This window comes from Aotus nancymaae, unplaced genomic scaffold (assembly GCF_030222135.1).
Source record: "Aotus nancymaae isolate 86718 unplaced genomic scaffold, 86718_ANA_hifiasm-v0.15.2.pri h1tg000122l, whole genome shotgun sequence".
Lineage (NCBI taxonomy): Eukaryota > Metazoa > Chordata > Mammalia > Primates > Aotidae > Aotus > Aotus nancymaae.
The window spans coordinates 2,245,770-2,269,914 of record NW_026988537.1 but is presented as its reverse complement, the minus strand read 5'-3'; the positions used below and the strand labels follow the sequence as shown (position 1 = coordinate 2,269,914).

Genomic DNA, 24,145 nt, shown 5'->3' with positions numbered 1-24,145 from the left:
ATACAGCCTGTCCTCAGAATTGATCTTCCTTAGCCTAGACAGAGGTATGCGGCATAAAGAATATGGAGGCTACCTGGGAGAAAGTATGGCATTTCCTCGTCTTCATTCTGAGACCAGTCACCCTCTACAATCATAGCAGAGTCGACTTCGTCTCCCTCAAATGTTACTTCGGTGCTCCCGTGAGGCTGGTTGGAGTCAGAAGGGCTGGAGCTGTTTGAACAAGGGGACAACACATTCCTCCAGTGAGTCCTGAGGGACTTCCTTTTCCTCAGCCTTCTGCACCTCCCTCACGAGCCAGGTAGGATAGAGATGACAGAGATTAAACCAAGAGGGATTCCCAGCTGGTTTTGACGGAGGGCATAAGGTAGTGGTTCCAGAAAGCAAAGGGGAGGTTCCATTTAAGAGAGAACAGGCAATCCTCCTCTATCTGCAACAGAGCATGGCTGCCTTGGGAACCAGAGAGGAAGAGAGCAGCTGGTGTTCATTGCACTGGAAAGACAGGAGCTGAGGAAGGCAGAGGCTCCGCTGCTTCTGTATGGTACAGTCTTCACAGCACTCACACAGAACCAAAGACAGCGGCCACACCGTGTGTCTAAGCTGGGTTGTATTTAACATGCTGTGGCCAAGGGAATACAGGTGTCTGAGCCTTGGTAGACTCCGGAGACGGTGTGCCTTGTAGATTGTTTTTAATTTTAACATTGTGATGTGAAATGTCAAGTTTTCCTGGGCACTTGTCTTGGTGTTTAACTTTGGTAGGTGCTTCCTAATTCCTGCTTGTTGTCTCCTTGTCATTTATCTTCCCTAACAAGAGTCTAAGGACAAGCATGTGAAAAGCAGCTTTCCATCTCGTCCTAGCTTCACTACAGGGGAGGACAGGTCTCCTCTGTGTGTGCAGGAAGTCCCTAGGGCTAGTGAGCTCATAGAGGGTCATGCTTACAGGTGCCACGAAGACAATGGACAAGCATGTTAACAGGGCTGTTTCCTTGTTGGTGAGTGCAGGAAATCGGTGCACTGTGCAGCTGTCTGTATCCTGAACCTGCCGTCTGTGACTACCTTCAACTACCTTGTGTTCTTTCTGAGACCTTTTCCATATTTTACCACCCATTACCCGCTCCTGAGTATTCAGTGTTACCTGTGGTCAGGTGATTCCTGTACTTTCTCGACCTCCGCATCTGTAATATCTTCATCGTCATGTTCATCACTTTCTGCAAATACAGAAGCGTCTATTCAGATATTTCCCACTTCACCCACTGGAAGCACAGTCAGCCCTATGTGCACTGAGGCATGAACATCCATGTATGGGTCTGCATTGTACTGAAAACTCTCCTGTTTAGCCCTAAAAAATGCCCTGGCATGTTCTCCTGATCCATGAGGGAACGTGTTTCTGACCTGGAGAGTCGCCATCAAGATGTGGCCAAATACTGAAAAGTCTTCTTGCTCCCCATATTACTGGAGGCTTGTCCAGCCTCTCTCTAAGCTTCAGCAGCTGTCTCCCCAATCTTGCCACACTTCTGATACCCAGGCACAGGCTTTGTGTCCTGTCACAGCTTGCATTGAAGCCTGTATCTTTCTCTTAGGACAGGACAAACAAACTTGTCCCACAATACTCCCTACACTGGGAACTTCATGGGCCCTCCAAGTGACTTCCACTGTGCTACCCAGGGACCCTCTCTCCATGGGGAGTGCTCCAGTCTAGACCACTTCCTACCGCCAAATGCCCCGACATCAATTGCCTTCTCCAACACTACAGAGGAAGGGGCTTTATCTCATCGTGAAATATAGTCATAAGTGCTCCCACGTTTGCATGCAAGAGACAATTTGTCTGCCTTTACAGATTCAGAGACAGGAACTCAGGAAGGATAAATTAATCATTTCCTCACAGTTGCTAAAGACATTGCTGAAGATAGAGCCTGGGAACCTTCATTCTTAGTCCAGGACTCTTTTTACTCTAACAAGCTGCCTCCTGTCACAGCCTCCTTCCTGTCCTTTAAAACTGGACAGACGCTGCCTCTTGCCTCAAAGACCATGTTCCAGCAAGAAATGAGGAGACATCTGCAATCCTGTGACCTCCAACCCCAAGGGTTTCCCATATCTGCTTTTGCCCGGGAAGTCCTGGTCACGTCATGGCTACAGATTTTTAGTGGAAAGAAACACTACCCATAAAATTGCCATTGTGGAGGTGTGGAGGTCTGGGGACTTTCATAAGCCTGGGGCTGTGTGTCATCAGGGCCTGTGTCCACCTTACCTAGGCTGAGCTTGTTGAAACACTCTGCAAGCCTGTGCCCCTCGGCCAGCTGCTCTCGGAGGTCCTGACCCTGGGACTTGGCTGGGTCATCAGGAGTGAGGAGGGCCTTTAAATGCTGATTCAGTGAGCGGGAGGCCTCTCTCTCTTCCAGTAACTGGGTCAGCTCTTTTGCCTGACAGCGAACCAGGGCTTTATATTGCCTATGGTGAGATAGCAGAGAACGTTTAATAATGGAAAGGGATGAGTGATCAGTTCTAATGCTGCAACGGAGGTTTATGTGAGCATGTCCTCAAGGAGCCCTCCAAGCAGAAGGTCACAACATGTTTGGGAAAATGCCTGTGGCCAAGAGAAATTGTATATATGTATTTTATATATATGTATTTTTATATATTTTATATCTATATATATCTATATATATATATATATATATAGATATATATAGGCAGGGTGCAGTGGCTCATGCCTGTAATCCTAGCACTTTGGGAGGTGAGGCAGGCAGATTACCTGAGTTCAGGAGTTCAAACCCAGCCTTACCAACATGGTGAAACCCTGTCTCTACTAAAAATACAAAAATTGGCCAGGCATGATGGTGCATGCCTGTAGTCCCAGCTACTCGGGAGGCTGAGACAGGAGAACTGCTTGAACCTTGGAAGCAGAGGTTGCAGTTAGCTGAGATTGTGTGACTACACTCCAGCCTGGGTGACAGAAATGACAGTCCATGAAAATGTACATATGTGTGTATATATATAGTATACATATATATTGTATTTATATATACAAAGGCTTCCTCTGTATCAGAGAGAGCTCCTGTAAGATCCTCTGTGATGTTCCATTCATTTATTTCTTCTGTAAACAAAAGTCAGTGTCTTCCTAAGTCAGTTTCAAGGGGATGTCCTTTCAGCTCCTCACTTTGGCCATGGACATTTCTATGTGAAAATTCACATAGTGCATCTTGCAGTGACTGGAAACAGAGCCGTGCACAGAAATGTGGTCAGGTGCAGATGGCGTGAATTGGAAAGATGAAAGGAGAAAGGAATGGCAGGTCAAGAAGGCAATATTGATTGAATGAATGAGTTGCTGCAGTCAGGAGGTGACTCTGACTAAGAGTAAATGGGTGGTGATCACACACCATTTTGAGTGTATTAAATGCTGCTGGGTGGTTCATTTTCTTTTGATGAATTTTGGATACGCAAATTTCAACTCAACAATTAGCTGTTTTAAGAAGAGAAAACAAAGCTCAAGAAGCAACTGCAACCCATAACTTGCTAAGATTACTCTTCTGTTGTATGAGTGTTTGTGTGAAATGTGCCTGTCATGTAAATGCCTGACCTTGTCCTGGCCCAGCTTAGCTCCTGCTTCTCCCAGCTCAACTGCTGCACTTCAGAGATCACACCCCTGCCCACCTGCCTGTCCCCACAGCGTCTCTCACCTGAGCTCCTCAGCTTGCCCGAACTTCTCCGCCAGCTTCTCGATGAACTGCAATTCATCCCTCAGCACGGAGTCTATGTCTTTTTCCTCTTCACACTCTGAGAAGAGACAGTCATGCCTGCCTCAGTGGAAGGCTGGACATACTGGTGTGGTCACTGCCTGCAGGGCAGGTGGCAGTGTCTATCCCAAGGACAAAAGCATCCCCAGTACCAGATTGTAGTGAGGGATTTTTTTCATTTTTTATTATCAACCTCCCAACTTGCTGGCATCTGATACTCTCCAACTTAGAGATGGGGAAAAAGAAACTCATTGACACATCGAGTAACTTGACAGGATGATTCACCTGGGATGAGGCAGAGTCAGAATTCATAGCCCCCGAGGTCTGGCTCTGAATCCTGGGACACTTTTGCAAGCCTTGCAGCCTCTCCTGTCAAACACTCTACTGGGGCATAAAGCAGTGATATCCTGTATAGTAGGAAAGGCCCTTAGGACAATGGGACTCATGGATTCCCTGGTACTGGGAATTTCAAGCACATATATGTCAAAGATTTAAAAACTCATATCTGAATATAATTGCATGAAATACGAGGCATGAGACCCTGAAGTCATCATAGAAATATGACCAAATATTAATAACGTTTGAATTAAGTTAGAAACAGTAGGATGGAGAACTAATAGTGTTTACTCTGTGCCAAGAATTGTTCTAGGAGATTTAGAAAAATCACGGCATGTAATTCATTGCAGCAGTTTACAGAGGTAGGCATTATTATAGTACCCAATGAACAGATGAGGAAACTGAGGCACAGAGAAGATAGGCCACTTGGATGGGGCCCAGGAGACTGGCCCAGGCTCCCTGCTCTGCACACGGCACTGCTACATCCCCAATGTCTTACGTGCCGTCTTTCTTCCTCTTTAGAAAAAGAGCCTGTGCCCCAGGAAGCAGGACTTCCCTCTCCCCAGGGTACTCCCTGCTCTTCATGCTGTCACTTATGGATGCCACCGTTACTATTAGGAGCAGTCTCCTCTTTAAGCTCCTTAGAGCAGGTACTCCGTACTGTCACCATGTTTCCCCTGGGGTTCCCTCAAGAGAGATTTGCCTATTGGGCTCAAAGAAGCTTAAACAGAATGGCAGTTCATTAGTTCCAGGCATTTAGACCAACAGACTAGATGTTATTTGTCTGCAGGATCTTCTAGGGTACAGAGAGCATTCTGGTAAACATGATTGAGCATCTTGCTGAGAAAAGCAAGTGGTTCTGTGCCTGTGTCAGAAGTCAGTAAGTAGGATTTTAACTCTAGTCCCACCTCACATCGGACTGCTAACGTGGAAAAGTTGCTAAATACGTTGTGCCTCTGTTTTCCATCCTTAACATAATGAAGCTAAAATACCCATTTCTGTTTTCCTAGAACTAAGGGAAGGATGAAATTAATTTTGATGAAGAGACTCTTCAGTATCTCACAGAGACGACAGGTGCTGATTCATCACTTCTGTGATGGTGACTCTATAGAACTTACTGTATTTCTTCATTTTCCTGGCCAGAGAGTAGGCAGTAGCTTGAATTAGAAATTTCTCCTTGAGGTCTTCAAACTGCTGTTGGCTCTCTTCCCTCTGGACTTGCAATTCCTCATTGATTTCTAGAATAGTCATCTCTTCCCTGTCATGGGACAAATGTGCGGCAGTTACCACCATGCTGATGTTTGTGGCAGGAGGGTTCAAACAGGGACTGGGGAGAAGAAACCCAAGCACATGATGGATCAAAAACTAGTGAAATCAACTAGGTTTAGTCAGGACTGAGGGATGACAACAGCTGGAATTGACTTACGGTTGCGAAGAACTTAATCAACACCTCAGAGCACTTTAGAATCCTTAACGGCAAAAACAGCCAAAACGTTGCCTGAGCTCAGAGCCAAAGGCACTGCCTGTAGCTCTGCCTCTGACAAGAGTGAGGGAGGTCTCAGCCAGTGTGCCAGGTAACTGTTTGCTGTTGCAATAATGGAATTATGAGAAGGTTGGGTTGTCATGGAATCTCAGGAGCCCTGCATTCCAACTGCCCAGGCTGTGCTGAAACTGCAGCCTTGACCTCCCCAGGCACAAGGGATCTTCCCACCTCAGCCTCCCTAGTATCTGTGACTATACGCACATACCACCATGCCTGGATAATTTATTTTTGTATGTTTTGTAGAGACAAGTTCTCGCTATGTTGCCCAGGCTGCTCTCGAATTCCTGGGCTCAACTGATCCACCGCCTTGGGCTCCCAAAGTGTTGGGATTACAGATGTGAGCCACCACGCCCAGGCAATCAAAATAATTTCTGATCCTTACTGCCTATTTGAAAAATAGGGATAAGAACAGGGCTGTCCTGCAAATGAAAAGAGATAACACATGCAAAGTAGTATAATGTTGACTATTATGATTCAGTCTTCTTTTCGCCATCTATCTGACCATTTTTCAACTTTGTACCATTCACTGCTCTTGTTGCACGTTGTGCTGACTGTTACATTTGCCACTCTAGCTTGTAATTGTCTTCCCACCCCCTTGAAGGTAAGAACAGGATCTTATTTATAGTGATCTTCCCAGTGTCTGGCATGTAGGAGATGCTTGTCAGAGAACAAACTTTTTGGCCAGGCAGGGTGGTTCACACCTGTAATCCTAACACATTGGGAGGCCAAGGTGTGCAGATTGCTTAAGCTCAGGAGTTCGAGACCAGCTGGGCCAACATGGCGAAAACCCATCTCTACAAAAAAATACAAAAAAATTAGCTGGGTGTGATAGCTTGCACCTGCGGTCCCAGCTAGTGGGGGTGCTGATGCAGGAGGATCACTTGAGCCCAGGAAGTGAAGGCCACAGTGAGCTGTGTTTGTGCCACTGCACTCCAGCCTGGGTGACAAAGTGAGATCCCGTTTCAAAACAAACGAACAAAAAATAAAGTTTCAGCAAATTAAATTTCAAAGCTCTGATTGAGTTATTAGTGACTCATGAACTGAGCAGCAGCTAATCTACAAAATGAAAAGGAGCTCTGATGAGCTAAACAGAATGGGTGAGTTTTATAGGCAGAAAAAAGCAGAAGCAAAGAGAAACAAGAAACAAATAGTCGATTGACCATTTCAGGGTTAATTTCCTCATAGGGATAAGGAAATCTTCTTGGCCTAATGGGATTTGGCTATTACCTCTTAGGTTTTGGTTTGGTAACGTGAAACTTTAGCATGGGTGATTCCATTTTGGACCTGCTATATTTTCTTTAGCATAAATGAATGTTGAGGAAATGAAGACTTCTTTTGGCTATTCTAACCCTGACTAATACTCTCTCTTTTGAATGCCTATAATTATAGTACTCACTACACAATCTAGCATTTAATTATTTAATGTCTCATTGCTTCATGCATTGTATTTCTTCAATTCGATTAGATATTCCTTGAGGGTACACAGTCATCTAATAAATACATGTTAAATTATAGAAAAATATACAGTAGGCACTTAACAAATTATTGTTAAATGAATGAGTGAAACACTTTACCTCTTGCCTTTCCATTGATGACCTGCCCATTAATATTTCTAGGATCTTAGTTGTTAGAAGAAAAATAGGAAAGGAATAGTCGACTTTTGTTCCGGTGGATGGTGGTATATAAGTATCCTCTGTCACAAATTCACTTAATTACTTTGGAAAGTTATTTATAAGGTTATGGGAATCACTGTCATATTTATAATGCACTACCACTTGGCAACCAATTACATAACTTCCTGCAAACTCTGTCTCCCAGGTTCAAGCAATTCTCATGCCTCAGTTTCCTGAGTAGCTGAGACTACAGGCATGTGCCACCACACACAGCTAATTTTGTATTTTTATTAGAGATGGGGGTCACACTATGTGGGCCAGGCTGGTCTCAAACTCCTGACCTCAAATTATCCACCCACCTTGGCCTCCCAAAGTGCTTGGATTATAGGCATGAGCCAATGCCCCCAGTCCAGAGTTTCTGATTCAGTATGTGTCTGAAGTGGAGTCCAGGAATATATACCTCCGCCTCCTGGGTCCAAACAATTCTCCTGCCTCAGCCTCCTGAGTAGCTGGGATTACAGGTGCATGCCACCATGCCCGACTAATTTTTGTATTTTTCACCATTTTGGAGATTTCACCATTTTGGCCAGGCTGATCTCAAACTCCTGACCTCAGGCGATCCACCTGCCTTGGCCTCCCAAAGTGCTGGGATTACAGGCGTAAGCAATTGCACCTGGCCAGGAATGTATAGTTATAATAAGTTCCCAGGTGATCCTAGTGCGGCTGATCTGGAGACCATACTTTGAGAACCAAGGGCTTAGAACATCCCAGGCTCAATCAAGGTAGGAAAACTGATTATTCATTGTTGAACTAGTTAATTCATTCACTTGACAAGTATGACAATTTGACAATTACTTGAATTCCCTCTGAAAACGAATAAAGGAAATACTTATTACATTAGTATTTACAAATCTCTTTAGGGAGTACCTCTTCACTCACCAAAGAAGCTAAGAGGGAAAGTTCCGATCTGAACAATGGGTGGACAGAGGTAAACTAGGAAAAGGAAACCTATTCATTTTTAAAAATTGTGGTGAAACATACCTAAATTAAACAAACGAAAAAGTTCCACATATGAATAACAGCTGCCACAGTTACAAGGTTGTTTGGTTTTATTAAAAGATATGCATTTTAGAGCAGTTTTAAGTTCATGGCAAAATAGTAGATTTCCCAGATATAGGCTTACTTCATTTTTTTTATTGTGCTTCACAGATACTGCATTTTTTTTTTTTTTTTTTACAAATTAAAATTTGGGGCAATGTGGCATCACCAGACGCGGGCCTGCAGGCCCGGGAGATCCGCCGTCCAGACGCGGGCCTGCAGGCCCGGGAGACCCGCCGTCCAGAAGCGGGCCCGGGAGACCCGCCGTCCAGACGCGGGCCCCCAGGCCCGGGAGATCAGCCGCCCAGACGCGGGCCCGCGGGCCCGGGAGATCCGCCGCCCAGTCGCGGGCCCGCGGGCCCGGGAGACCCGCCGCCCAGACGCGGGCCCGCGGGCCCGGGAGATCCGCCGTCCAGAAGCGGGCCCGGGAGATCCGCCGCCCAGACGCGGGCCCGCAGGCCTGGGAGATCCGCCGTCCAGAAGCGGGCCCGGGAGATCCGCCGCCCAGACGCGTGCCCGCGGGCCCGGGAGACCCGCCGCCCAGACGCGGGCCCGGGAGATCCGCCGCCCAGACGCGGGCCCGCGGGCCCGGGAGATCCGCCGCCCAGACGCGGGCCCGGGAGATCCGCCGCCCAGACGCGGGCCCGCGGGCCCGGGAGATCCGCCGCCCAGACGCGGGCCCGCAGGCCCGGGAGATCCGCCGTCCAGAAGCGGGCCCGGGAGATCCGCCGCCCAGACGCGTGCCCGCGGGCCCGGGAGATCCGCCGCCCAGAAGCGGGCCCGGGAGATCCGCCGCCCAGACGCGGGCCCCCGGGCCCGGGAGATCCGCCGCCCAGAAGCGGGCCCGGGAGATCCGCCGCCCAGACGCGGGCCCGCGGGCCCGGGAGATCCGCCGTCCAGACGCGGGCCCGCAGGCCCGGGAGATCCGCCGTCCAGAAGCGGGCCCGGGAGATCCGCCGCCCAGACGCGTGCCCGCGGGCCCGGGAGACACGCCGCCCAGTCGCGGGCCCGCGGGCCCGGGAGATCCGCCGCCCAGACGCGGGCCCGCGGGCCCGGGAGACCCGCCGCCCAGACGCGGGCCCGCGGGCCCGGGAGATCCGCCGTCCAGAAGCGGGCCCGGGAGATCCGCCGCCCAGACGCGGGCCCGCAGGCCCGGGAGATCCGCCGTCCAGAAGCGGGCCCGGGAGATCCGCCGCCCAGACGCGTGCCCGCGGGCCCGGGAGACCCGCCGCCCAGACGCGGGCCCGCGGGCCCGGGAGACCCGCCGCCCAGACGCGTGCCCGCGGGCCCGGGAGATCCGCCGCCCAGACGCGTGCCCGCGGGCCCGGGAGACCCGCCGTCCAGAAGCGGGCCCGGGAGATCCGCCGCCCAGACGCGGGCCCGTGGGCCCGGGAGACCCGCCGTCCAGACTCGGGCCCGGGAGATCCGCCGCCCAGACGCGGGCCCGCAGGCCCGGGAGATCCGCCGTCCAGACGCGGGCCCGGAAGATCCACCGTCCAGACGCGTGCCCGCAGGCCCGGGAGACCCGCCGTCCAGACGCGGGCCCGGGAGATCCGCCGCCCAGACGCGGGCCCGCAGGCCCGGGAGATCCGCCGTCCAGAAGCGGGCCCGGGAGATCCGCCGCCCAGACGCGTGCCCGCGGGCCCGGGAGACACGCCGCCCAGTCGCGGGCCCGCGGGCCCGGGAGATCCGCCGCCCAGACGCGGGCCCGCGGGCCCGGGAGACCCGCCGCCCAGACGCGGGCCCGCGGGCCCGGGAGATCCGCCGTCCAGAAGCGGGCCCGGGAGATCCGCCGCCCAGACGCGGGCCCGCAGGCCCGGGAGATCCGCCGTCCAGAAGCGGGCCCGGGAGATCCGCCGCCCAGACGCGGGCCCGCGGGCCCGGGAGATCCGCCGCCCAGACGCGGGCCCGCAGGCCCGGGAGATCCGCCGTCCAGAAGCGGGCCCGGGAGATCCGCCGTCCAGAAGCCGGCCCGGGAGATCCGCCGCCCAGACGCGTGCCCGCGGGCCCGGGAGACCCGCCGTCCAGAAGCGGGCCCGGGAGATCCGCCGCCCAGACGCGGGCCCGTGGGCCCGGGAGACCCGCCGTCCAGACTCGGGCCCGGGAGATCCGCCGCCCAGACGCGGGCCCGCAGGCCCGGGAGATCCGCCGTCCAGACGCGGGCCCGGAAGATCCACCGTCCAGACGCGTGCCCGCAGGCCCGGGAGACCCGCCGTCCAGACGCGGGCCCGGGAGATCCGCCGCCCAGACGCGGGCCCGCAGGCCCGGTATACCCGCCGTCCAGAAACGGGCCCGGGAGATCCGCCGTCCAGACGCGGGCCCGCAGGCCCGGTAGACCCGCCGTCCAGAAGCGGGCCCGGGAGATCCGCCGCCCAGACGCGGGCCCGCAGGCCCGGTAGACCCGCCGTCCAGAAACGGGCCCGGGAGATCCGCCGTCCAGACGCGGGCCCGCAGGCCCGGTAGACCCGCCGTCCAGAAGCGGGCCCGGGAGATCCGCCGCCCAGACGCGGGCCCGCAGGCCCGGTAGACCCGCCGTCCAGAAACGGGCCCGGGAGATCCGCCGTCCAGATCCTGGCCCGCAGGCCCGGTAGACCCGCCGTCCAGAAGCGGGCCCGGGAGATCCGCCGCCCAGACGCGGGCCCGCAGGCCCGGGAGACCCGCCGTCCAGAAGCGGGCCCGGGAGATCCGCCGTCCAGACGTGGGCCCGCAGGCCCGGGAGACCGCCGTCCAGAAGCGGGCCCGGGAGATCCGCCGCCCAGACGCGGGCCCGCGGGCCCGGGAGACCCGCCGTCCAGACGCGGGCCCGGGAGACCCGCCGTCTCTTTGCTGAATGAATGGATGGATGTAACCTCCCCTACAGACTGCCATTAAAGTTCTCATTCTGATCATCATCTTTCTGGACACCCCACATCCTTCCTAATGGTTTCCTAGCAACTCGACAAATAAGTATTTTTGATGCCCACACAAGCATCAAATACCTGTTTTTGATGCCAGGCACTGAGGTACCATCACTAAGGAAGGTAGCCACGAGGTGTGGAGGATGCCACCTGATGCCATGGAGCTTAGAGCAGCTCAGAGCTCCAGGGTTCCTTGCCCACCCCACCAGGGCAGCGCAGGGCCTGTGAACAGGACAGTCCTGGCCCTCTTTGAAATTCTATCATCATGATTCACAGGCATTCTTCAGCCTCTCCTTGCATGCAGTAATAATGCAGCCCTGAATACATCCCTACGAACTTCTGAAGCCTGAACTAAATTGCAAGGGAAAGACCGACCCTGACAACACAAGGTTCAAGAGTTATTTTCAGCAGGAAGCAGAGCTGACCAAGAGTGCAGTCATCTGTGTTTTCAGCAAATGAGCCCTCCCTCCCCCACCTGCTGGCGGGGTATCCACAGCTGAAAGCCAGCTCAGTCCATTTGTGGCTTTGAGCTTCTATATCTAACCCTATAGGGAATTTTAAAGAAATTCCACTTACCACACAACATTCACAAGAACAAATTCCAGATGGCTAAAAGAGATTAATGTAAATGTGAAGCTCCTATATTACTAGAAGATAATATTATTGTAATCTGGGATAGGAGAGGCCTTTCTAAGCAGAATACAAAACACGGAGGTTATAAAGGGAAATTTAGGCCAATTGGACTGAAATTTTGAAAATGTTTAGGAACAAAAATTACCACAAACAATGTCAAAGACAAACTGATACAAGTGTCTTCAATATAGATAAACAAAAGGTCAATAATCATAATACATAAAAGGCTTCTACAGATTAAACTCTTTGAAGACAAAGGACAGGAGAGAAGAGAGTTTGATTTGAAAGAGTGGGCAGAGGCAAAGAAAGAGGAAAAGAACAATGAGAGAGAGAAAAGCCTCTTCCCTTCCACTCAATCCCCACACTGATTTTGAGGCCACCTACAAGAGGCATTAGCAGCAGAAGCTGATGGGGATTACTCAGTCGAGAACTCATGAGATGCAGGTTCTGAGCAGAGCAGACTGGGGACCTGGATGACAAATGGCACCGGCATACATTAAGCAGATGGCCCTCTCCCACCTCTGCCACCTCTGCCTGGACACCAGCATCCCATCTATGCTAACCAAGGACTGGAGACAAGGAGGCACCTCGAGACAGCACCCATGACATGGACTTTCGTGTCTGGCTCCCATGAACTTCTCCAAGCTTCTGTGAGCAGCAGACTCACAAGGATGGGAGCAAACGTGGGAGAAGAGAAACACAGAAGTTGCCATATGGGCTACAAGCACCAGACAGGCTGGTGGACACATGTAAGGCACCCTTTGGGGGACTTCTGGAAAGAACTGGGGGCCATTGAGAGGGTCCTGAGGGCCTGTTTTTGTTTGGGGAAAGGATTCTGCCACAGGAAATGTCTGGACATACATATACCTGCATTTCTTTTAAAGTTTGGAAGGATAATGGTTGAGAAGGATGAGATTATAAGGGGAGGCAGGAAATTCCACGTTCTGTCGTATATACTTCTGGAATGTTTCTTTTTTATAAGGAATATATATGTATCTAAAACTTTAGTAATAATAACTTACACTAAGATAGTCCCACTTAGAAAAAAAATACACGGGATACGGCATTGACTTTCAAGGACTGAGCCCTTCTCTGCAGCATTGCTGGTGACAACATGAGTCCACAATGACCTCATCTAGTGCATGCCAATACCTGTGACAGGGAATAAAGCACAGGCCACGGGAGGCACAGGAGCTCCCCTGGGTCCAGTTCCCAGAACAGAATCATGACCAAGGTCAAAAGCTAGCTTGGTGGCCAGCAGGGAGTGCCAGGGTTGCCTATTACCTCTGGCATAGAGCCCTGAACTTGTTCTGCCTCCAGAGCTCTTAGAAAAACACCTTCTTTTGTGGGCAGACACCATGGAATAAAAAGGGTTTCTCTCTCATAAAGGCTTAGGTTACAGGAGAGATGGAACTGAAGTCTCACACCCTCCAGCTCCCATGAAAATGTCCAATGTCTCCACTGAGACCTATGCAACCTGGCCCTGCTTTCCTCTCTAGCCTCATGTTTCACCCCTTGTGAGTCTTTGTAGAGGGTAATAATGCAACTGGGAACAGAAGAATGTGAGCCAAGGGGCTGGTGTGGTGTGAGGGGATCCAGATTAGAGAGCTGAGTATGGGGAATAGTGTGTGCCTGGTGCAAGAGTCCTCCCTGAGCACCCCTGGGTTAGACACCATCAGCTCTGCTCCTGCACCACCCGGGACCATCTGCGGAAACATTATCACTCTGTGGAATGGTTGGCTCATTATGTGTCTGTAGCCCCTACCAGACGACTGTGCGCATTTTTGCCAGCATGGGCACTAGCATTTGCCACAGTTGCCTCTGGTTCTCGGCAAAAGGCTCAATAAACATTTGCTGAACGAGAAAGCTGCTGGTCTGGCCTAACCTTTCAGGCACTCTCATGTCAGGCACAGAGCATTCTGGGCTGGGCTCTCACCTGCTCACCTGTAAGCTCCACACAGTTCCTAGGGGACAGATGGTGGCCAAACTCCAACAAGTAGCCACAGTCACCCAAATATCTCTTCCTGGAAGAGAAACCTCAACACACAAAGAGAATTAAATGCCGACGGAGGTCACTGAGGCCACAGACCCCTCACCCAGAGTTCTCAGTGTGTCAATTCACCAGGAGCAAACAGGAGCCCCAAGGCCTGGCAGGGGAGAGGACGGTGCACCAGAAATGCACGTTCTAGCCCAGACTCCACCCCAAACCACTGCGACTTTGGGCAAATTGTGCTGCCTCTCAGGTCCCCAGAGCCTGGGAAGGTCTGGGTTTGGTGCTGGCTACGATCCTGGGAGGAGGAAGGTAAGAGAGAAGCTGGCTAATCTGAAAAGCACATAGGCTGGGCTACACCCAACTGGACCTCAGCCCAACCAAATCCTCCCACCTAAAACAAACTCTCCTCGCATCATACATTCACATTCTGGGTCACAGGGCAAAAGTCTCCTGAAGGCCCTTGTGGCTGGTGCTTTTTACAAACAAGCAAATCTATATTGGGCAGCTACCTTTCCTTTGACAGGAAGGAGACCTGCCTCCCACGCCTCATTTCCCATGGTACAGATCTTGTCTGGACCTTATTCCTGCCAAGACCAGGCAATAACCAGCCCTGTGGTGTTGTGCTGTGTCACCAGCCTCAGCCTTCTTCCTCAACACTCGAACTCTGGAGGCAAAACCATGTCCCTTTCCTAGGATGCTGGAGTTGAGAGGCTGCCAACTATGTTATAAGGAAGATGGGAGCAATCTATTCCCACTGAGCTAATTGAGGTAGTGGGAAAGGAGAGAGTTTGTTGATATTTTTCCTCTATCCTACTAAATGCATAGGCTTTGGCATCAGTCAGACCCGAGTTCAAGTCCCAACTCTGCCACTTTCTAATTATTTGATGTTGGGCCAGTTACCGACCTCTCTGCATCTCAGTTTTGACTCTACAGAGTGGAGATATGACTAACACCCGCCTCGAAGAGTGGCTATGAGGATGAAGTAAAGCAACACCTGTCGTACGGCACGGTGCCTGCCTGGCGCACGGTAAGAGCTTAGCGAACGTTAGCAACTGTTGATGGCCGGGAAACGCTGGGCCCAGAGCAATAGGGCTTGTGTTTGTTGTTTTTGTTTTGTTTTGTTTTTTCTTAATTTCCCCATGAACCATGGTAATTGGGTTTATATCAAGATGAAATCCTAGCCCCACAGCACAGAAATCATGCCTTTTCGTGTCACCCCACCCACTACCTTGTAGTTCCAGCTACTTTGGATTAAACAACTGAGAGCTCAGAAGTGTACAAATAAAAATCCACAAGCAAAGACTGGCCTGTCTCTGACCGTAGTGGCAGACACAAAGCCCAAGAATCCCCACAGCTCAAATCTGTTGTTTCTTTCTGCCCTGGGAGTAAGCTCAGAAATCTGGCAGCAGAAATTCGAGTTACTCACTTTGAGCCTGCAATAACTCTGCCTCAGTGTTTTTGCTTATTCATAGTGAGAGGGTTACTTTTTAATCTTGTTAAAAAAAAAACAAAAAGCCTGCGGCCTGCAGTGGGAGGAGTGGGTACCAGGAAGCTGGGAGCACCTTCAGGACACATGATAATAGACAGCACCTGATGGAGAGGCAGGTCTGGGTCCCCCTACCAGCTTTGGGCCAATAAACCCTACTGTTCTGTTTCTGGCATTTTACAAAACTAAAGGATTCAGATGAGGCGGACAACAGAGTGAGTTAAGACTACCACCCCAAAGTTAGGGTCCTTAGCCAAACTTTCCCTGACTTGGTTAACAAATAAGCCAGTGATTAAACACATTCTTTTCTGTAACCCAGAGTGGATTCCCATTACCCAGACATATAAACACTAGATTAGTAACTTCAGCCCTGGTTCAACATCACTGTGTCTGCTGCATGTGGTGGGTGGCAAGGCCACCTCCAACTCCAAAGCCACTTCTGGGACACCATCAGGACCCAGAGCAAAGGGAGGTGGGGCCCTGTTCTGTGGGATTGGCCCATAGGGCTTGGTGTATGCCTGGCACTGTGCCTACCACTTTACCTGCATTTCTTCAGTTAATCCTTACCACAACCTCATGCAGCGGGAACTGTTATTCATGTCCCCTTTACCTATGGGAAATGGATAGCTCAGAGAGGTTAAGTGGCATGCCCAAGAAATTGGGAGAAGCGGATCTTAAACTCCACAACCTGATGTCAGATAATACCGACTTTGCCATTTTATTACACTGTAGCATTTCCAAAAATTGGGAGATTAGTGAGCAGTGGAGTTACTGAGAAGGCTCAATGGGAGAGGGAGAAGGATTTGGGGGGACCCAGGGGAAGGGGAAGAGGCAAGAAACCCATGTGCAGTTAAGGAGTCTGGCATGTTCAGGAAACAGGCAAAGACCAAGCACAGACTTGGTTACAGCAAAATGTTCTGACATCCCTGCTGTCATGTATCTATTTTCTAAAGTAAAGCCTATCTGAACATGTATGAATGAGTGCTGTTAAAGACACCTGTGAATTGTAGCAGCTCTCATCAATGCCTCATGCCCAGCACTCAGGCTGCCATCCTCAAGGAGGCAGGGTGTCCTCCCTGCGGTTCTCTCAGCCAACCTCTGCTGACATTCTATTCCCTTCCAGACCAGGGGCATTGCAAAAGTGGGTGGCTCATGATAGCTTCCTCTAGACAAGCTCTTTAGACTCAAAATCCTTTTAAAAAAGAAGTTGCTCTTTATCTGTGCTTTGAGAATTCCATTGTTCAGATGGCAAGTTTAACTTCTTCACTCTTTGGCACTGAAAACAAAATTGTTTTTGTTTTTAATAGGCTTCTACAAATCAAACATTTAATATTTCTCTTAAAATTGAGGTTATGTGGGTGACTAGTTCAAGAGACATTCCAGGTTGTCCTGACACAACCAGAGAGGCTGGTCACTGTCCAGCTGAGACGCCGGCTCCCAGTGGGGGAAAGTTAGGCACGCTGGAGTCAGCCCTCAACTCCCAGACAGCATGAGTCTCTCCCTCCTCCCATGTCCTCAGGCCTCCTGAAATCTCTGCCTCTGACCTCATATCATAACTTTCTGTGATCAAGCCACCACACAGAAAATTCCTGGAGGTGAGAGTCATGCTTCATCTACTCTTCCAACAAGTATACACGAATGCCTTCTAAGTGCCAAGCAAAGTGATAGGCCTGGGAAACACTGCCAGCAAGATTGTTCTGATACTGGCAACGCCAGGAGGCACAAGAGTACACGAATACTTAAGCGTATGCACTCTGGAGCTAGACTGCCCTGCTCTAGCACTGGCTCGTTAAGTCACCCTAGGCAAGTCACTTAACTTCTGTGCATCTTAGTTTCCACTCTGTCTAATGGTGATGATGACAGGGCCTACCTTATCGTGATGAGAGGATTAAGTAAATCCACATAGGTAAAGTACATCCATGGTTAGCACTCAGTAAGCTCTATGTGTAAGGGTAAGTACAAGATATTTTAGGAGAACACAAGAAGGGTACCTAACTCAGACTTGGGAGGACTTCCCAAAGGACTCATACTCTAAACAGGGACTTTAGAAATCAGTTAACCATCGGAAGGGAATGCAAGGACAGGAAGAAAAATGTTCTAGATTAAAGGAATAGCACTTGCAAAACCATAAAGGCAAGAGTCCATGCTTTCTTTGATGAGTTTGCTTCATTTAAAAAAAATAAAAAGCAATTCAGTCACTAATAACAGTTATTATAAAATTCGTAATGTGCCTTCTATCCTTGAACTATTACTATACAAACTGCAAAGAATGCAGATACAGGTCACAGAGAGAAAGTCTGAACTAAATTCATCTTTGAAGGTTCTATCAGCAAGGTCAAAATGGCTCACAAGCTCTCTTTTTGTTTTCAGTAGAAATTAGGTTAATTTAATGGCTTCTTAGAAGATGTTTGGTCTGTAGACGCTGGAAGAGAAAACATAGTGTAGTCTTTGTTTTGCACTCCTCACCACAGCACATTGCTTGTGGGAGGCACCCAATAAATTCTTTTTCCTTTTATACTCAAATGCACTGCATTTTAGTTTGCGTACTAGTTTTTTTTGTTGTTTTTTTTTAACAAATGCTTTTCAAATGGTGTATGTTTAAAAAATCCTGCCAATGCCCAGCACTTCTCTTCCCACTCACCTCACGAAAGGCAAGCCTGGGCCTGCCTCCAGCCTCTTAGCGTAGCAGCTTATCTCTAAGGTGACATCCCCACAGAGCTGTGCTTTATGATCAGCTATCGAATCTCAGCATACACTGAGAGCAAAGGTTGAAAAGACAATAAAAATAGAAACAACGCCAAGCATGGTGGCTCATGCCTGCAATGCCAGTGCTTGGGGAGGCTGAAGTGCGTGGACCTCTTCAGCCCAGGAGTTCAAAGCTGTGGTGAGCTAGAATCACACCACAGCACTCCAAATTGGGTAATAGAGCAAGACCCTGTCTCTAAAAACAAACAAGCAAGCCAGGTTTTACATGCCAGGTCAGTTCAGAGAAACAATGGGACCTACGATTAAATTTTGATTTTAAGAAAACTGAAGGTGGAGAAATGTTCCCAGCAAGCAATAATCCTTTGCAGAAGACCAGCAAAACCTGTTCCTTATTAATGAATGAGAAACTGTGGTTCCTGAGATAATAGGAGGAAATGGGTTTTATAATTCATCAAAGCCAGGGATTTTTAAACACCGTTGAAAGCTTTGTTCAAACTAAATATTACCAAGATACGTAAATAAAACACACCATGAAAGAAGGCTCTGGTTGAGGGCAGGGACCAGGCCCCAATTTTGTTGCCTTCCTAACCCCAGAGCATTCTAAAACTACTAATTTTAGTCTAATAACCACCCTTCCCTTTTACAGATGGCAAACCTGAAGCTGAGAAAAAATAGATGACTTCTCCAAGGTCATACAATGAATTGCTAACAGAGCCAGGATAAGTTCCTAGGTCTGTATACTCCAAATTCAATGACTCTTCCACTATATCATGCAGATGATATGAAAAATACACTTACTGATGTGGAAAGGGTGGATGTTGGAAAGCAGATGGTACATGAAAGGAACAGGGTCACCCTGTTGAATACACAGAGAAACAGGGCAAGACAAAGTCATGCAGTGGCTATTACAGGTTGAGTATCCCTTCTTCGAAATGCTTGGGACCAGAAGTGTTTCAGATTTTAGATTTTTTAAGATTTTGGAATGTGTGCATTACACTTATCAGTTGCGCATACCTGATCCAAAAACGCAGAATTCTAAGTGCTCCGATGAGCATTTCCTTTGAGAGTCATGTTGGCACTCAAAAAATTTCAGATTTTGAAGCATTTTGGATTTCAGATTTTCAGATTAGGAATACTCAATCTGTAGCTGTCTGGGGGCTATAAGATGCCTACTTAAAAGAGAAGACAGCATATCCCTTCTTCCTCCGGAATACTAGGATGCGATGATTTGTTTGCATATTCGAGTCAACAGGTTTTAACTTTGCTTCTTCTATTAGGTGCTTGGCAGCGTGCTGCACACAGTTAGCAAACACCAACCCACCGCCACCACTATCCCAGCACTCACCACCCAGTACAGAGACAGATGGGAAGCCCTTAATAGAGCAAACACGGTAAGAGACAGCTGTCTGGACCTTCAGGGTAGCCATGCAACCCAAGGGAGGAGGGAGAGACTGAGTCACTGGGAGAATCAAACAGCCCAGAAGAAAAGGTATCTGTGTAGGGTTTCCAAGGATGAGCTTGTCACCAGGCAGACAGGGGAAGTGAGCATCTTGTTCATGGAAAACAGAAACAGGTTTCAAACAGAGGCAAAAGATACTCATTTGTAGTTTAGAGAGATCACCAAGGTGGCACTCTAGAAATCCATGGCATGAAGAGGCTTCTGCAATGGTTGAAAACAGTAGTTTTCAGAAGGAAAATCAGCATGGGGAGCAGGAGGGATCAAGAAGAATAGGGGGTCTTCCCTGGCTCCCATGGCTCCCAGAAACTGCCAGAAGATGGTATCACCAACCAAGATTTTAAAAAAACAATTTAGGAGGGAAAATAAGGAGCCCATCTTAGCTGTCAAGAGTTCAAGGTGCTAGTGGGAGCTCTGGGTGGAGACGTCCAGCACGGAGGTGGGTGTAGGGGTCTGATGGTGCCTGCAGCACAGGGCTGGTCTGTGTCACAGCTTTAACTTCCAAAGGAAGAGCCTCAGCCTGATTCCCCTGTTGTGTACTGAGCTTGTTTTAGGCTTCTGCTCTGAGGGCTTTACTAAGTAGAATGTATTAAAATTGTGTGTTTTTTGTTTTCTTTGTCTCCAATCTATCTAAGTAGAATCCAAACCCTATAAGCTTTTACCATAAGTTAGCTGGGGATTGCAGCCACACCTGAGAAACTGGTTTTCTCTATTGCATTTAAGCTAGGAAGCAAATTTATTTCAAGCAATTATAAAAATATACAACATTGAAAAAAGATAGAGCATCTGTCCAATTTAGTTCCATGCCATTCTTTTACAGAATAAAATTGGCATAATCTTGCAAGCAAGAAAAGTAAGATATGAAGAAGGTAAATGTACAGCTGCCTAAACCAGGGAATCCTGTGATTACTCACAATTTAATTCAATCTACACATTTTCACCAAGTAATCTGTGGCACTGAAACACAACACTCAAATCATGGGAGATACTAAAAATGTAAGTCTAAGAAATAGCACATCAACTCCAGGAGCAGATTACTAATTGACTAGATAAGCAAAATACAAAAATAATGGCAATTTATCTGAGGTCACGGGCAATCCCAGAAGGGATTCTGAAGTGGGAAAAAACATAGAGCATAGGAAGAGTGAGAGTCGAGACAAACAGCTAAACCAGACTGCCAACCAATTATAAGCCAGGGCAGAAAATAATCAGGTCACCAGAGGGGCAGGGCAGAACAGAGGCAAGGGTGGCTTCATGAAGAAGACAGCGTGTGACACAGGTCTTGTAGTCTGGGCTGCTTTTGATGTTGAGATAGGAGAGCAAAGTCATTGAGGCTGGAAAATGTGGCATAGAAGGGGCAAAGGTACAAGGTCCAATTGCCTTAAATGTAGGGCGTGAGTCAGGAGTAAAAGGAGGTGAGGAAGAAATGTGGCAGGGGCCATGAGTGCTGGGCTACAAAGAATTTGGACTTCACCCCACAGGTAGTGAGACTCCCTAAAAGTGACTCACTAGACCAGAAGCTGTTTTGAGGAACATTTGATGATAGTGCTACTACTAAACATTTGCAATATTCATGGCATTTAAATTTGGCAGTAAGCATGGTCGAGACAGGTCAGAAAAAGCTTCTGAGGCCAGGCAGAAGGGGTGGCAAGATCCAAGCACAAGGTAATGCCTACCTAAATTGGAATGTGGGCATCAGGAAGAGCATGAAGGATAATACCCACAAATATAATTTTACAATGAATTTTGGCTCAGGTTGAGTGTGTAATCTAAAAATTGTGAGAATCAGTGAACAAATGTTCCTATAATAGTGAAAACTGCTTCTGTTGATAGAACATAGTAGAAATGTGCTACAAAGTAATATGTGCTGCAAATAACAATGTCTAGTGATGAGTTAACTAGTACAATTCCTATTAGGGCTCACCTGTAAATAGAGAAATACAGCCTAAGGCTCATAATACAGCTGGAGGTCATTTAATGTTACCTCCAGGTAGTGTTGCTAGTCAGCTAGATACTTTTTAACTCCTGTGAGAATAGTGATATGGTTTGGATGTGTCCCTGCCCAAATCTCACGTTGAATTGTAATCCCCAATGTTGGAGTAGGGACTGGTGGGAGGTGATTGGATTATGGGAGCCGATCCTTCATGAATGGGTTAGCCCCATCCCTTTGATGCTATTCTTGTGATAGAGTTCTTATGTGATCTGGTTGGTTAAAAGTTCATAGCACCTCCCACCTACCCTCTCTTCCTCCTGTTCTGGTGGTGTGAAGATATTCCTGCTTTCCCTTTGCCTTCCATCATGATTTAAGTTTCCTGAGACCTCCCCAGAAGCTGAGCAGAAGCTTCTATGCTTCCTGTACAGCCTGAGGAACTATAAGAATCAAGAATAAGAAAATATGAACAAAGCCTCTAAGAAATCTGGGATTATGTTAAATGATCAAACCTAAGAATAATCAGCATTCCTGAGGAAGAAGATAAATCTAAAAGTTTGGAAAACGTATTTGGGGGAATAATCAAGGAAAACTTCCCTGGCCTTGCCTAGACATCCAAATACAAGAAACAAACAAACAAATAAACAAAACCTGAGAAATTCATCGCAAAAAGATAATTGTCTAGGCATATTGTCATCAGGATATCTAAAGTTAAGATGAAGAAAAGAACCTTAAGAAGTGTGAGATTAAAGCACCAGGTCACCTATAAAAGAAAACCCATCAGATTAACAGTAGATTTTTCAGCAGAAACCCTACAATATAGAAGAGATTGGGGTCCTATCTTCAGCCTTTTCCAACAGAACAATTATCAGCTATAAAGTTTGTATCCAGTGAAACTAAGCATCACATATGAAGGAAAGACACAGTCTTTTTCAGACAAACAAATGCTTAGAGAATTCAGCACTACCAAGCCACCACTATGAGAAATGCTAAAAGGAACTCTAAATCTTGAAACAAATCCTGGAAACACATCGAAAGAGAACCTCTTTAAAGCATACAGCTAATGGGACCTATAAAAGAAAAATACAATTTAAAAAGAAAAAAAAACAAAACAAAAAACCAAGGTACACAGGCAACAAATAGCTCAATGAATGGAATGATACCTGACATGTCAGTATGAACATTGAATGTGAATGGCCAGGATGCTCTACTTAAAAGTTACAGAACTGCAGAATGGGTAAGAATTCACCAACCAACTATCTGCTGCCTTCAAAGACTCACCTAACACATAATGACTCACATAAACTTAAAGTAAAGGGGTGGAAAAAGGCATTTCATGCAAATGGACACCAAAAGCAAGCAGGAGTAGCTATTCTTACAGCAGAAAAAAACAAACTTTAAAGCAACAGCAGTTAAAAAAGACAGAGAGGAACATTATATAATGGTAAAAAGGCCTTGACCAACAGGAAAATATCACAATCCTAAACATATATGCACCTAATACTGGAGCTCCCAAATTTATGAAACGATTATGAATAGACCTAAGTAATGAGATAGACAACATAATAATAGTGGGGGACTTCAATACTCCACTGACAGCACCAGACAGGTCATCAAGATAGAAAGTCAACAAACAAACAATGGATTTAAACTATACCTTGGAACAAATGGACTTAATGGATATATACGGAACATTCCATCCAACGACTGCAAAATACACATTCTACTCAACAATGCATGGCACTTTCTCCAAGGTAGACTATATGGTAGGCCACAAAATGAGCCTCAATAAATTTAAGAAAATTGAAATTATATCAAGTACTCTGTCAGACCACAGTGGAATAAAACTGAAATCAACTCAAAAAGGAGCCTTTGAAACCATGCAAACACATGGAAATTAATAACCTGCTCCCGAATGATCATTGGGTCAAAAACAAGATCAAGATGGAAATTAAAAAATTCTTTGAACTGAATGACAATAGTGACACAACCTATCAAAACCTCTGGCATAGAGCAAAGGCGGTGCTAAGAGGAAAGTTCATAGCCCTAAATGCCAAAAAGACTGAAAAAGCACAAACTGACATTCTAAGGTCACACCTCAAGGAACTAGAGAAACAAGAACAAACCAAACCCAAACCCAGCAGAAGAAAGAAAATAACCACAGAGCAGAACTAAATGAAATTGAAACAACAAGAACAACAACAACAAAATACAAAGGATAAATAAAGTAAAAAGCTGGTTCTTGAAAAAGATAAATAAAATAGATAGACTTTTAGCAAGATTGAGAAAAGAAGAGGGAAAATCCAGATAACCTCGATAAGAAATGAAACAGGAGGTAGTACAACTGGCACCACAGAAATACAAAGGTCATTCAAGGCTACTACAGACACTTTTATGTGCATAAACTAGGAAGCCTAGAAGAGATTGCTAAATTCCTGGAAAAATACAACCCTCCTACCTTAAGTCAGAAAGAATTAGATACCCTGAACAGACCAACAACAAGCAGCGAGATTGAAATGGTAATTAAAAAATAACCAACAGCTGGGCGCGGTGGCTCATGCCTGTAATCCCAGCACTTTGGGAGGCCAAGGCGGGCAGATCACAAGGTCAAGAGATCGAGACCATCCTGGCCAACATGGTGAAACCTCGTCTCTACTAAAAATACAAAAGTTAGCTGGGCGTGGTGGCATGCACCTGTAGTCCCAGCTACTCGGGAGACTGAG

The 24,145-nt window shown here is 48.0% G+C and overlaps 1 protein-coding gene and 1 long non-coding RNA gene across 4 annotated transcripts in view; one reads left to right on the top strand and one right to left on the bottom strand.

Moving 5' to 3' along the window:
* LOC135272661 (neuroblastoma breakpoint family member 4-like) overlaps nucleotides 1-8,100 on the bottom strand; it is a 387,040-nt gene extending 378,940 nt beyond the window's left edge. For all 3 annotated transcript variants that reach the window (XR_010340659.1, XM_064371134.1, XM_064371135.1), the window contains exons 1-5: nucleotides 5,186-8,100; nucleotides 3,675-3,771; nucleotides 2,246-2,445; nucleotides 1,133-1,205; nucleotides 74-210 (exon numbers count right to left, since the gene is read on the bottom strand). Coding sequence is in view for 2 of the 3 variants with exons in the window: in XM_064371134.1 (XP_064227204.1) it covers nucleotides 74-210; nucleotides 1,133-1,205; nucleotides 2,246-2,445; nucleotides 3,675-3,771; nucleotides 5,186-5,360 (682 nt within the window). In the remaining variant the exon portion in view is untranslated. The remainder of the gene's footprint in view (nucleotides 1-73; nucleotides 211-1,132; nucleotides 1,206-2,245; nucleotides 2,446-3,674; nucleotides 3,772-5,185) is intronic.
* Nucleotides 8,101-14,290: 6,190 nt separating this feature from the next.
* LOC135272663 (uncharacterized) lies at nucleotides 14,291-19,488 on the top strand. The gene is made up of 3 exons (XR_010340660.1): nucleotides 14,291-14,871; nucleotides 18,683-18,767; nucleotides 19,314-19,488. It is a non-coding gene; the product is annotated as an uncharacterized LOC135272663 (long non-coding RNA).
* Nucleotides 19,489-24,145: the final 4,657 nt, after the last annotated feature.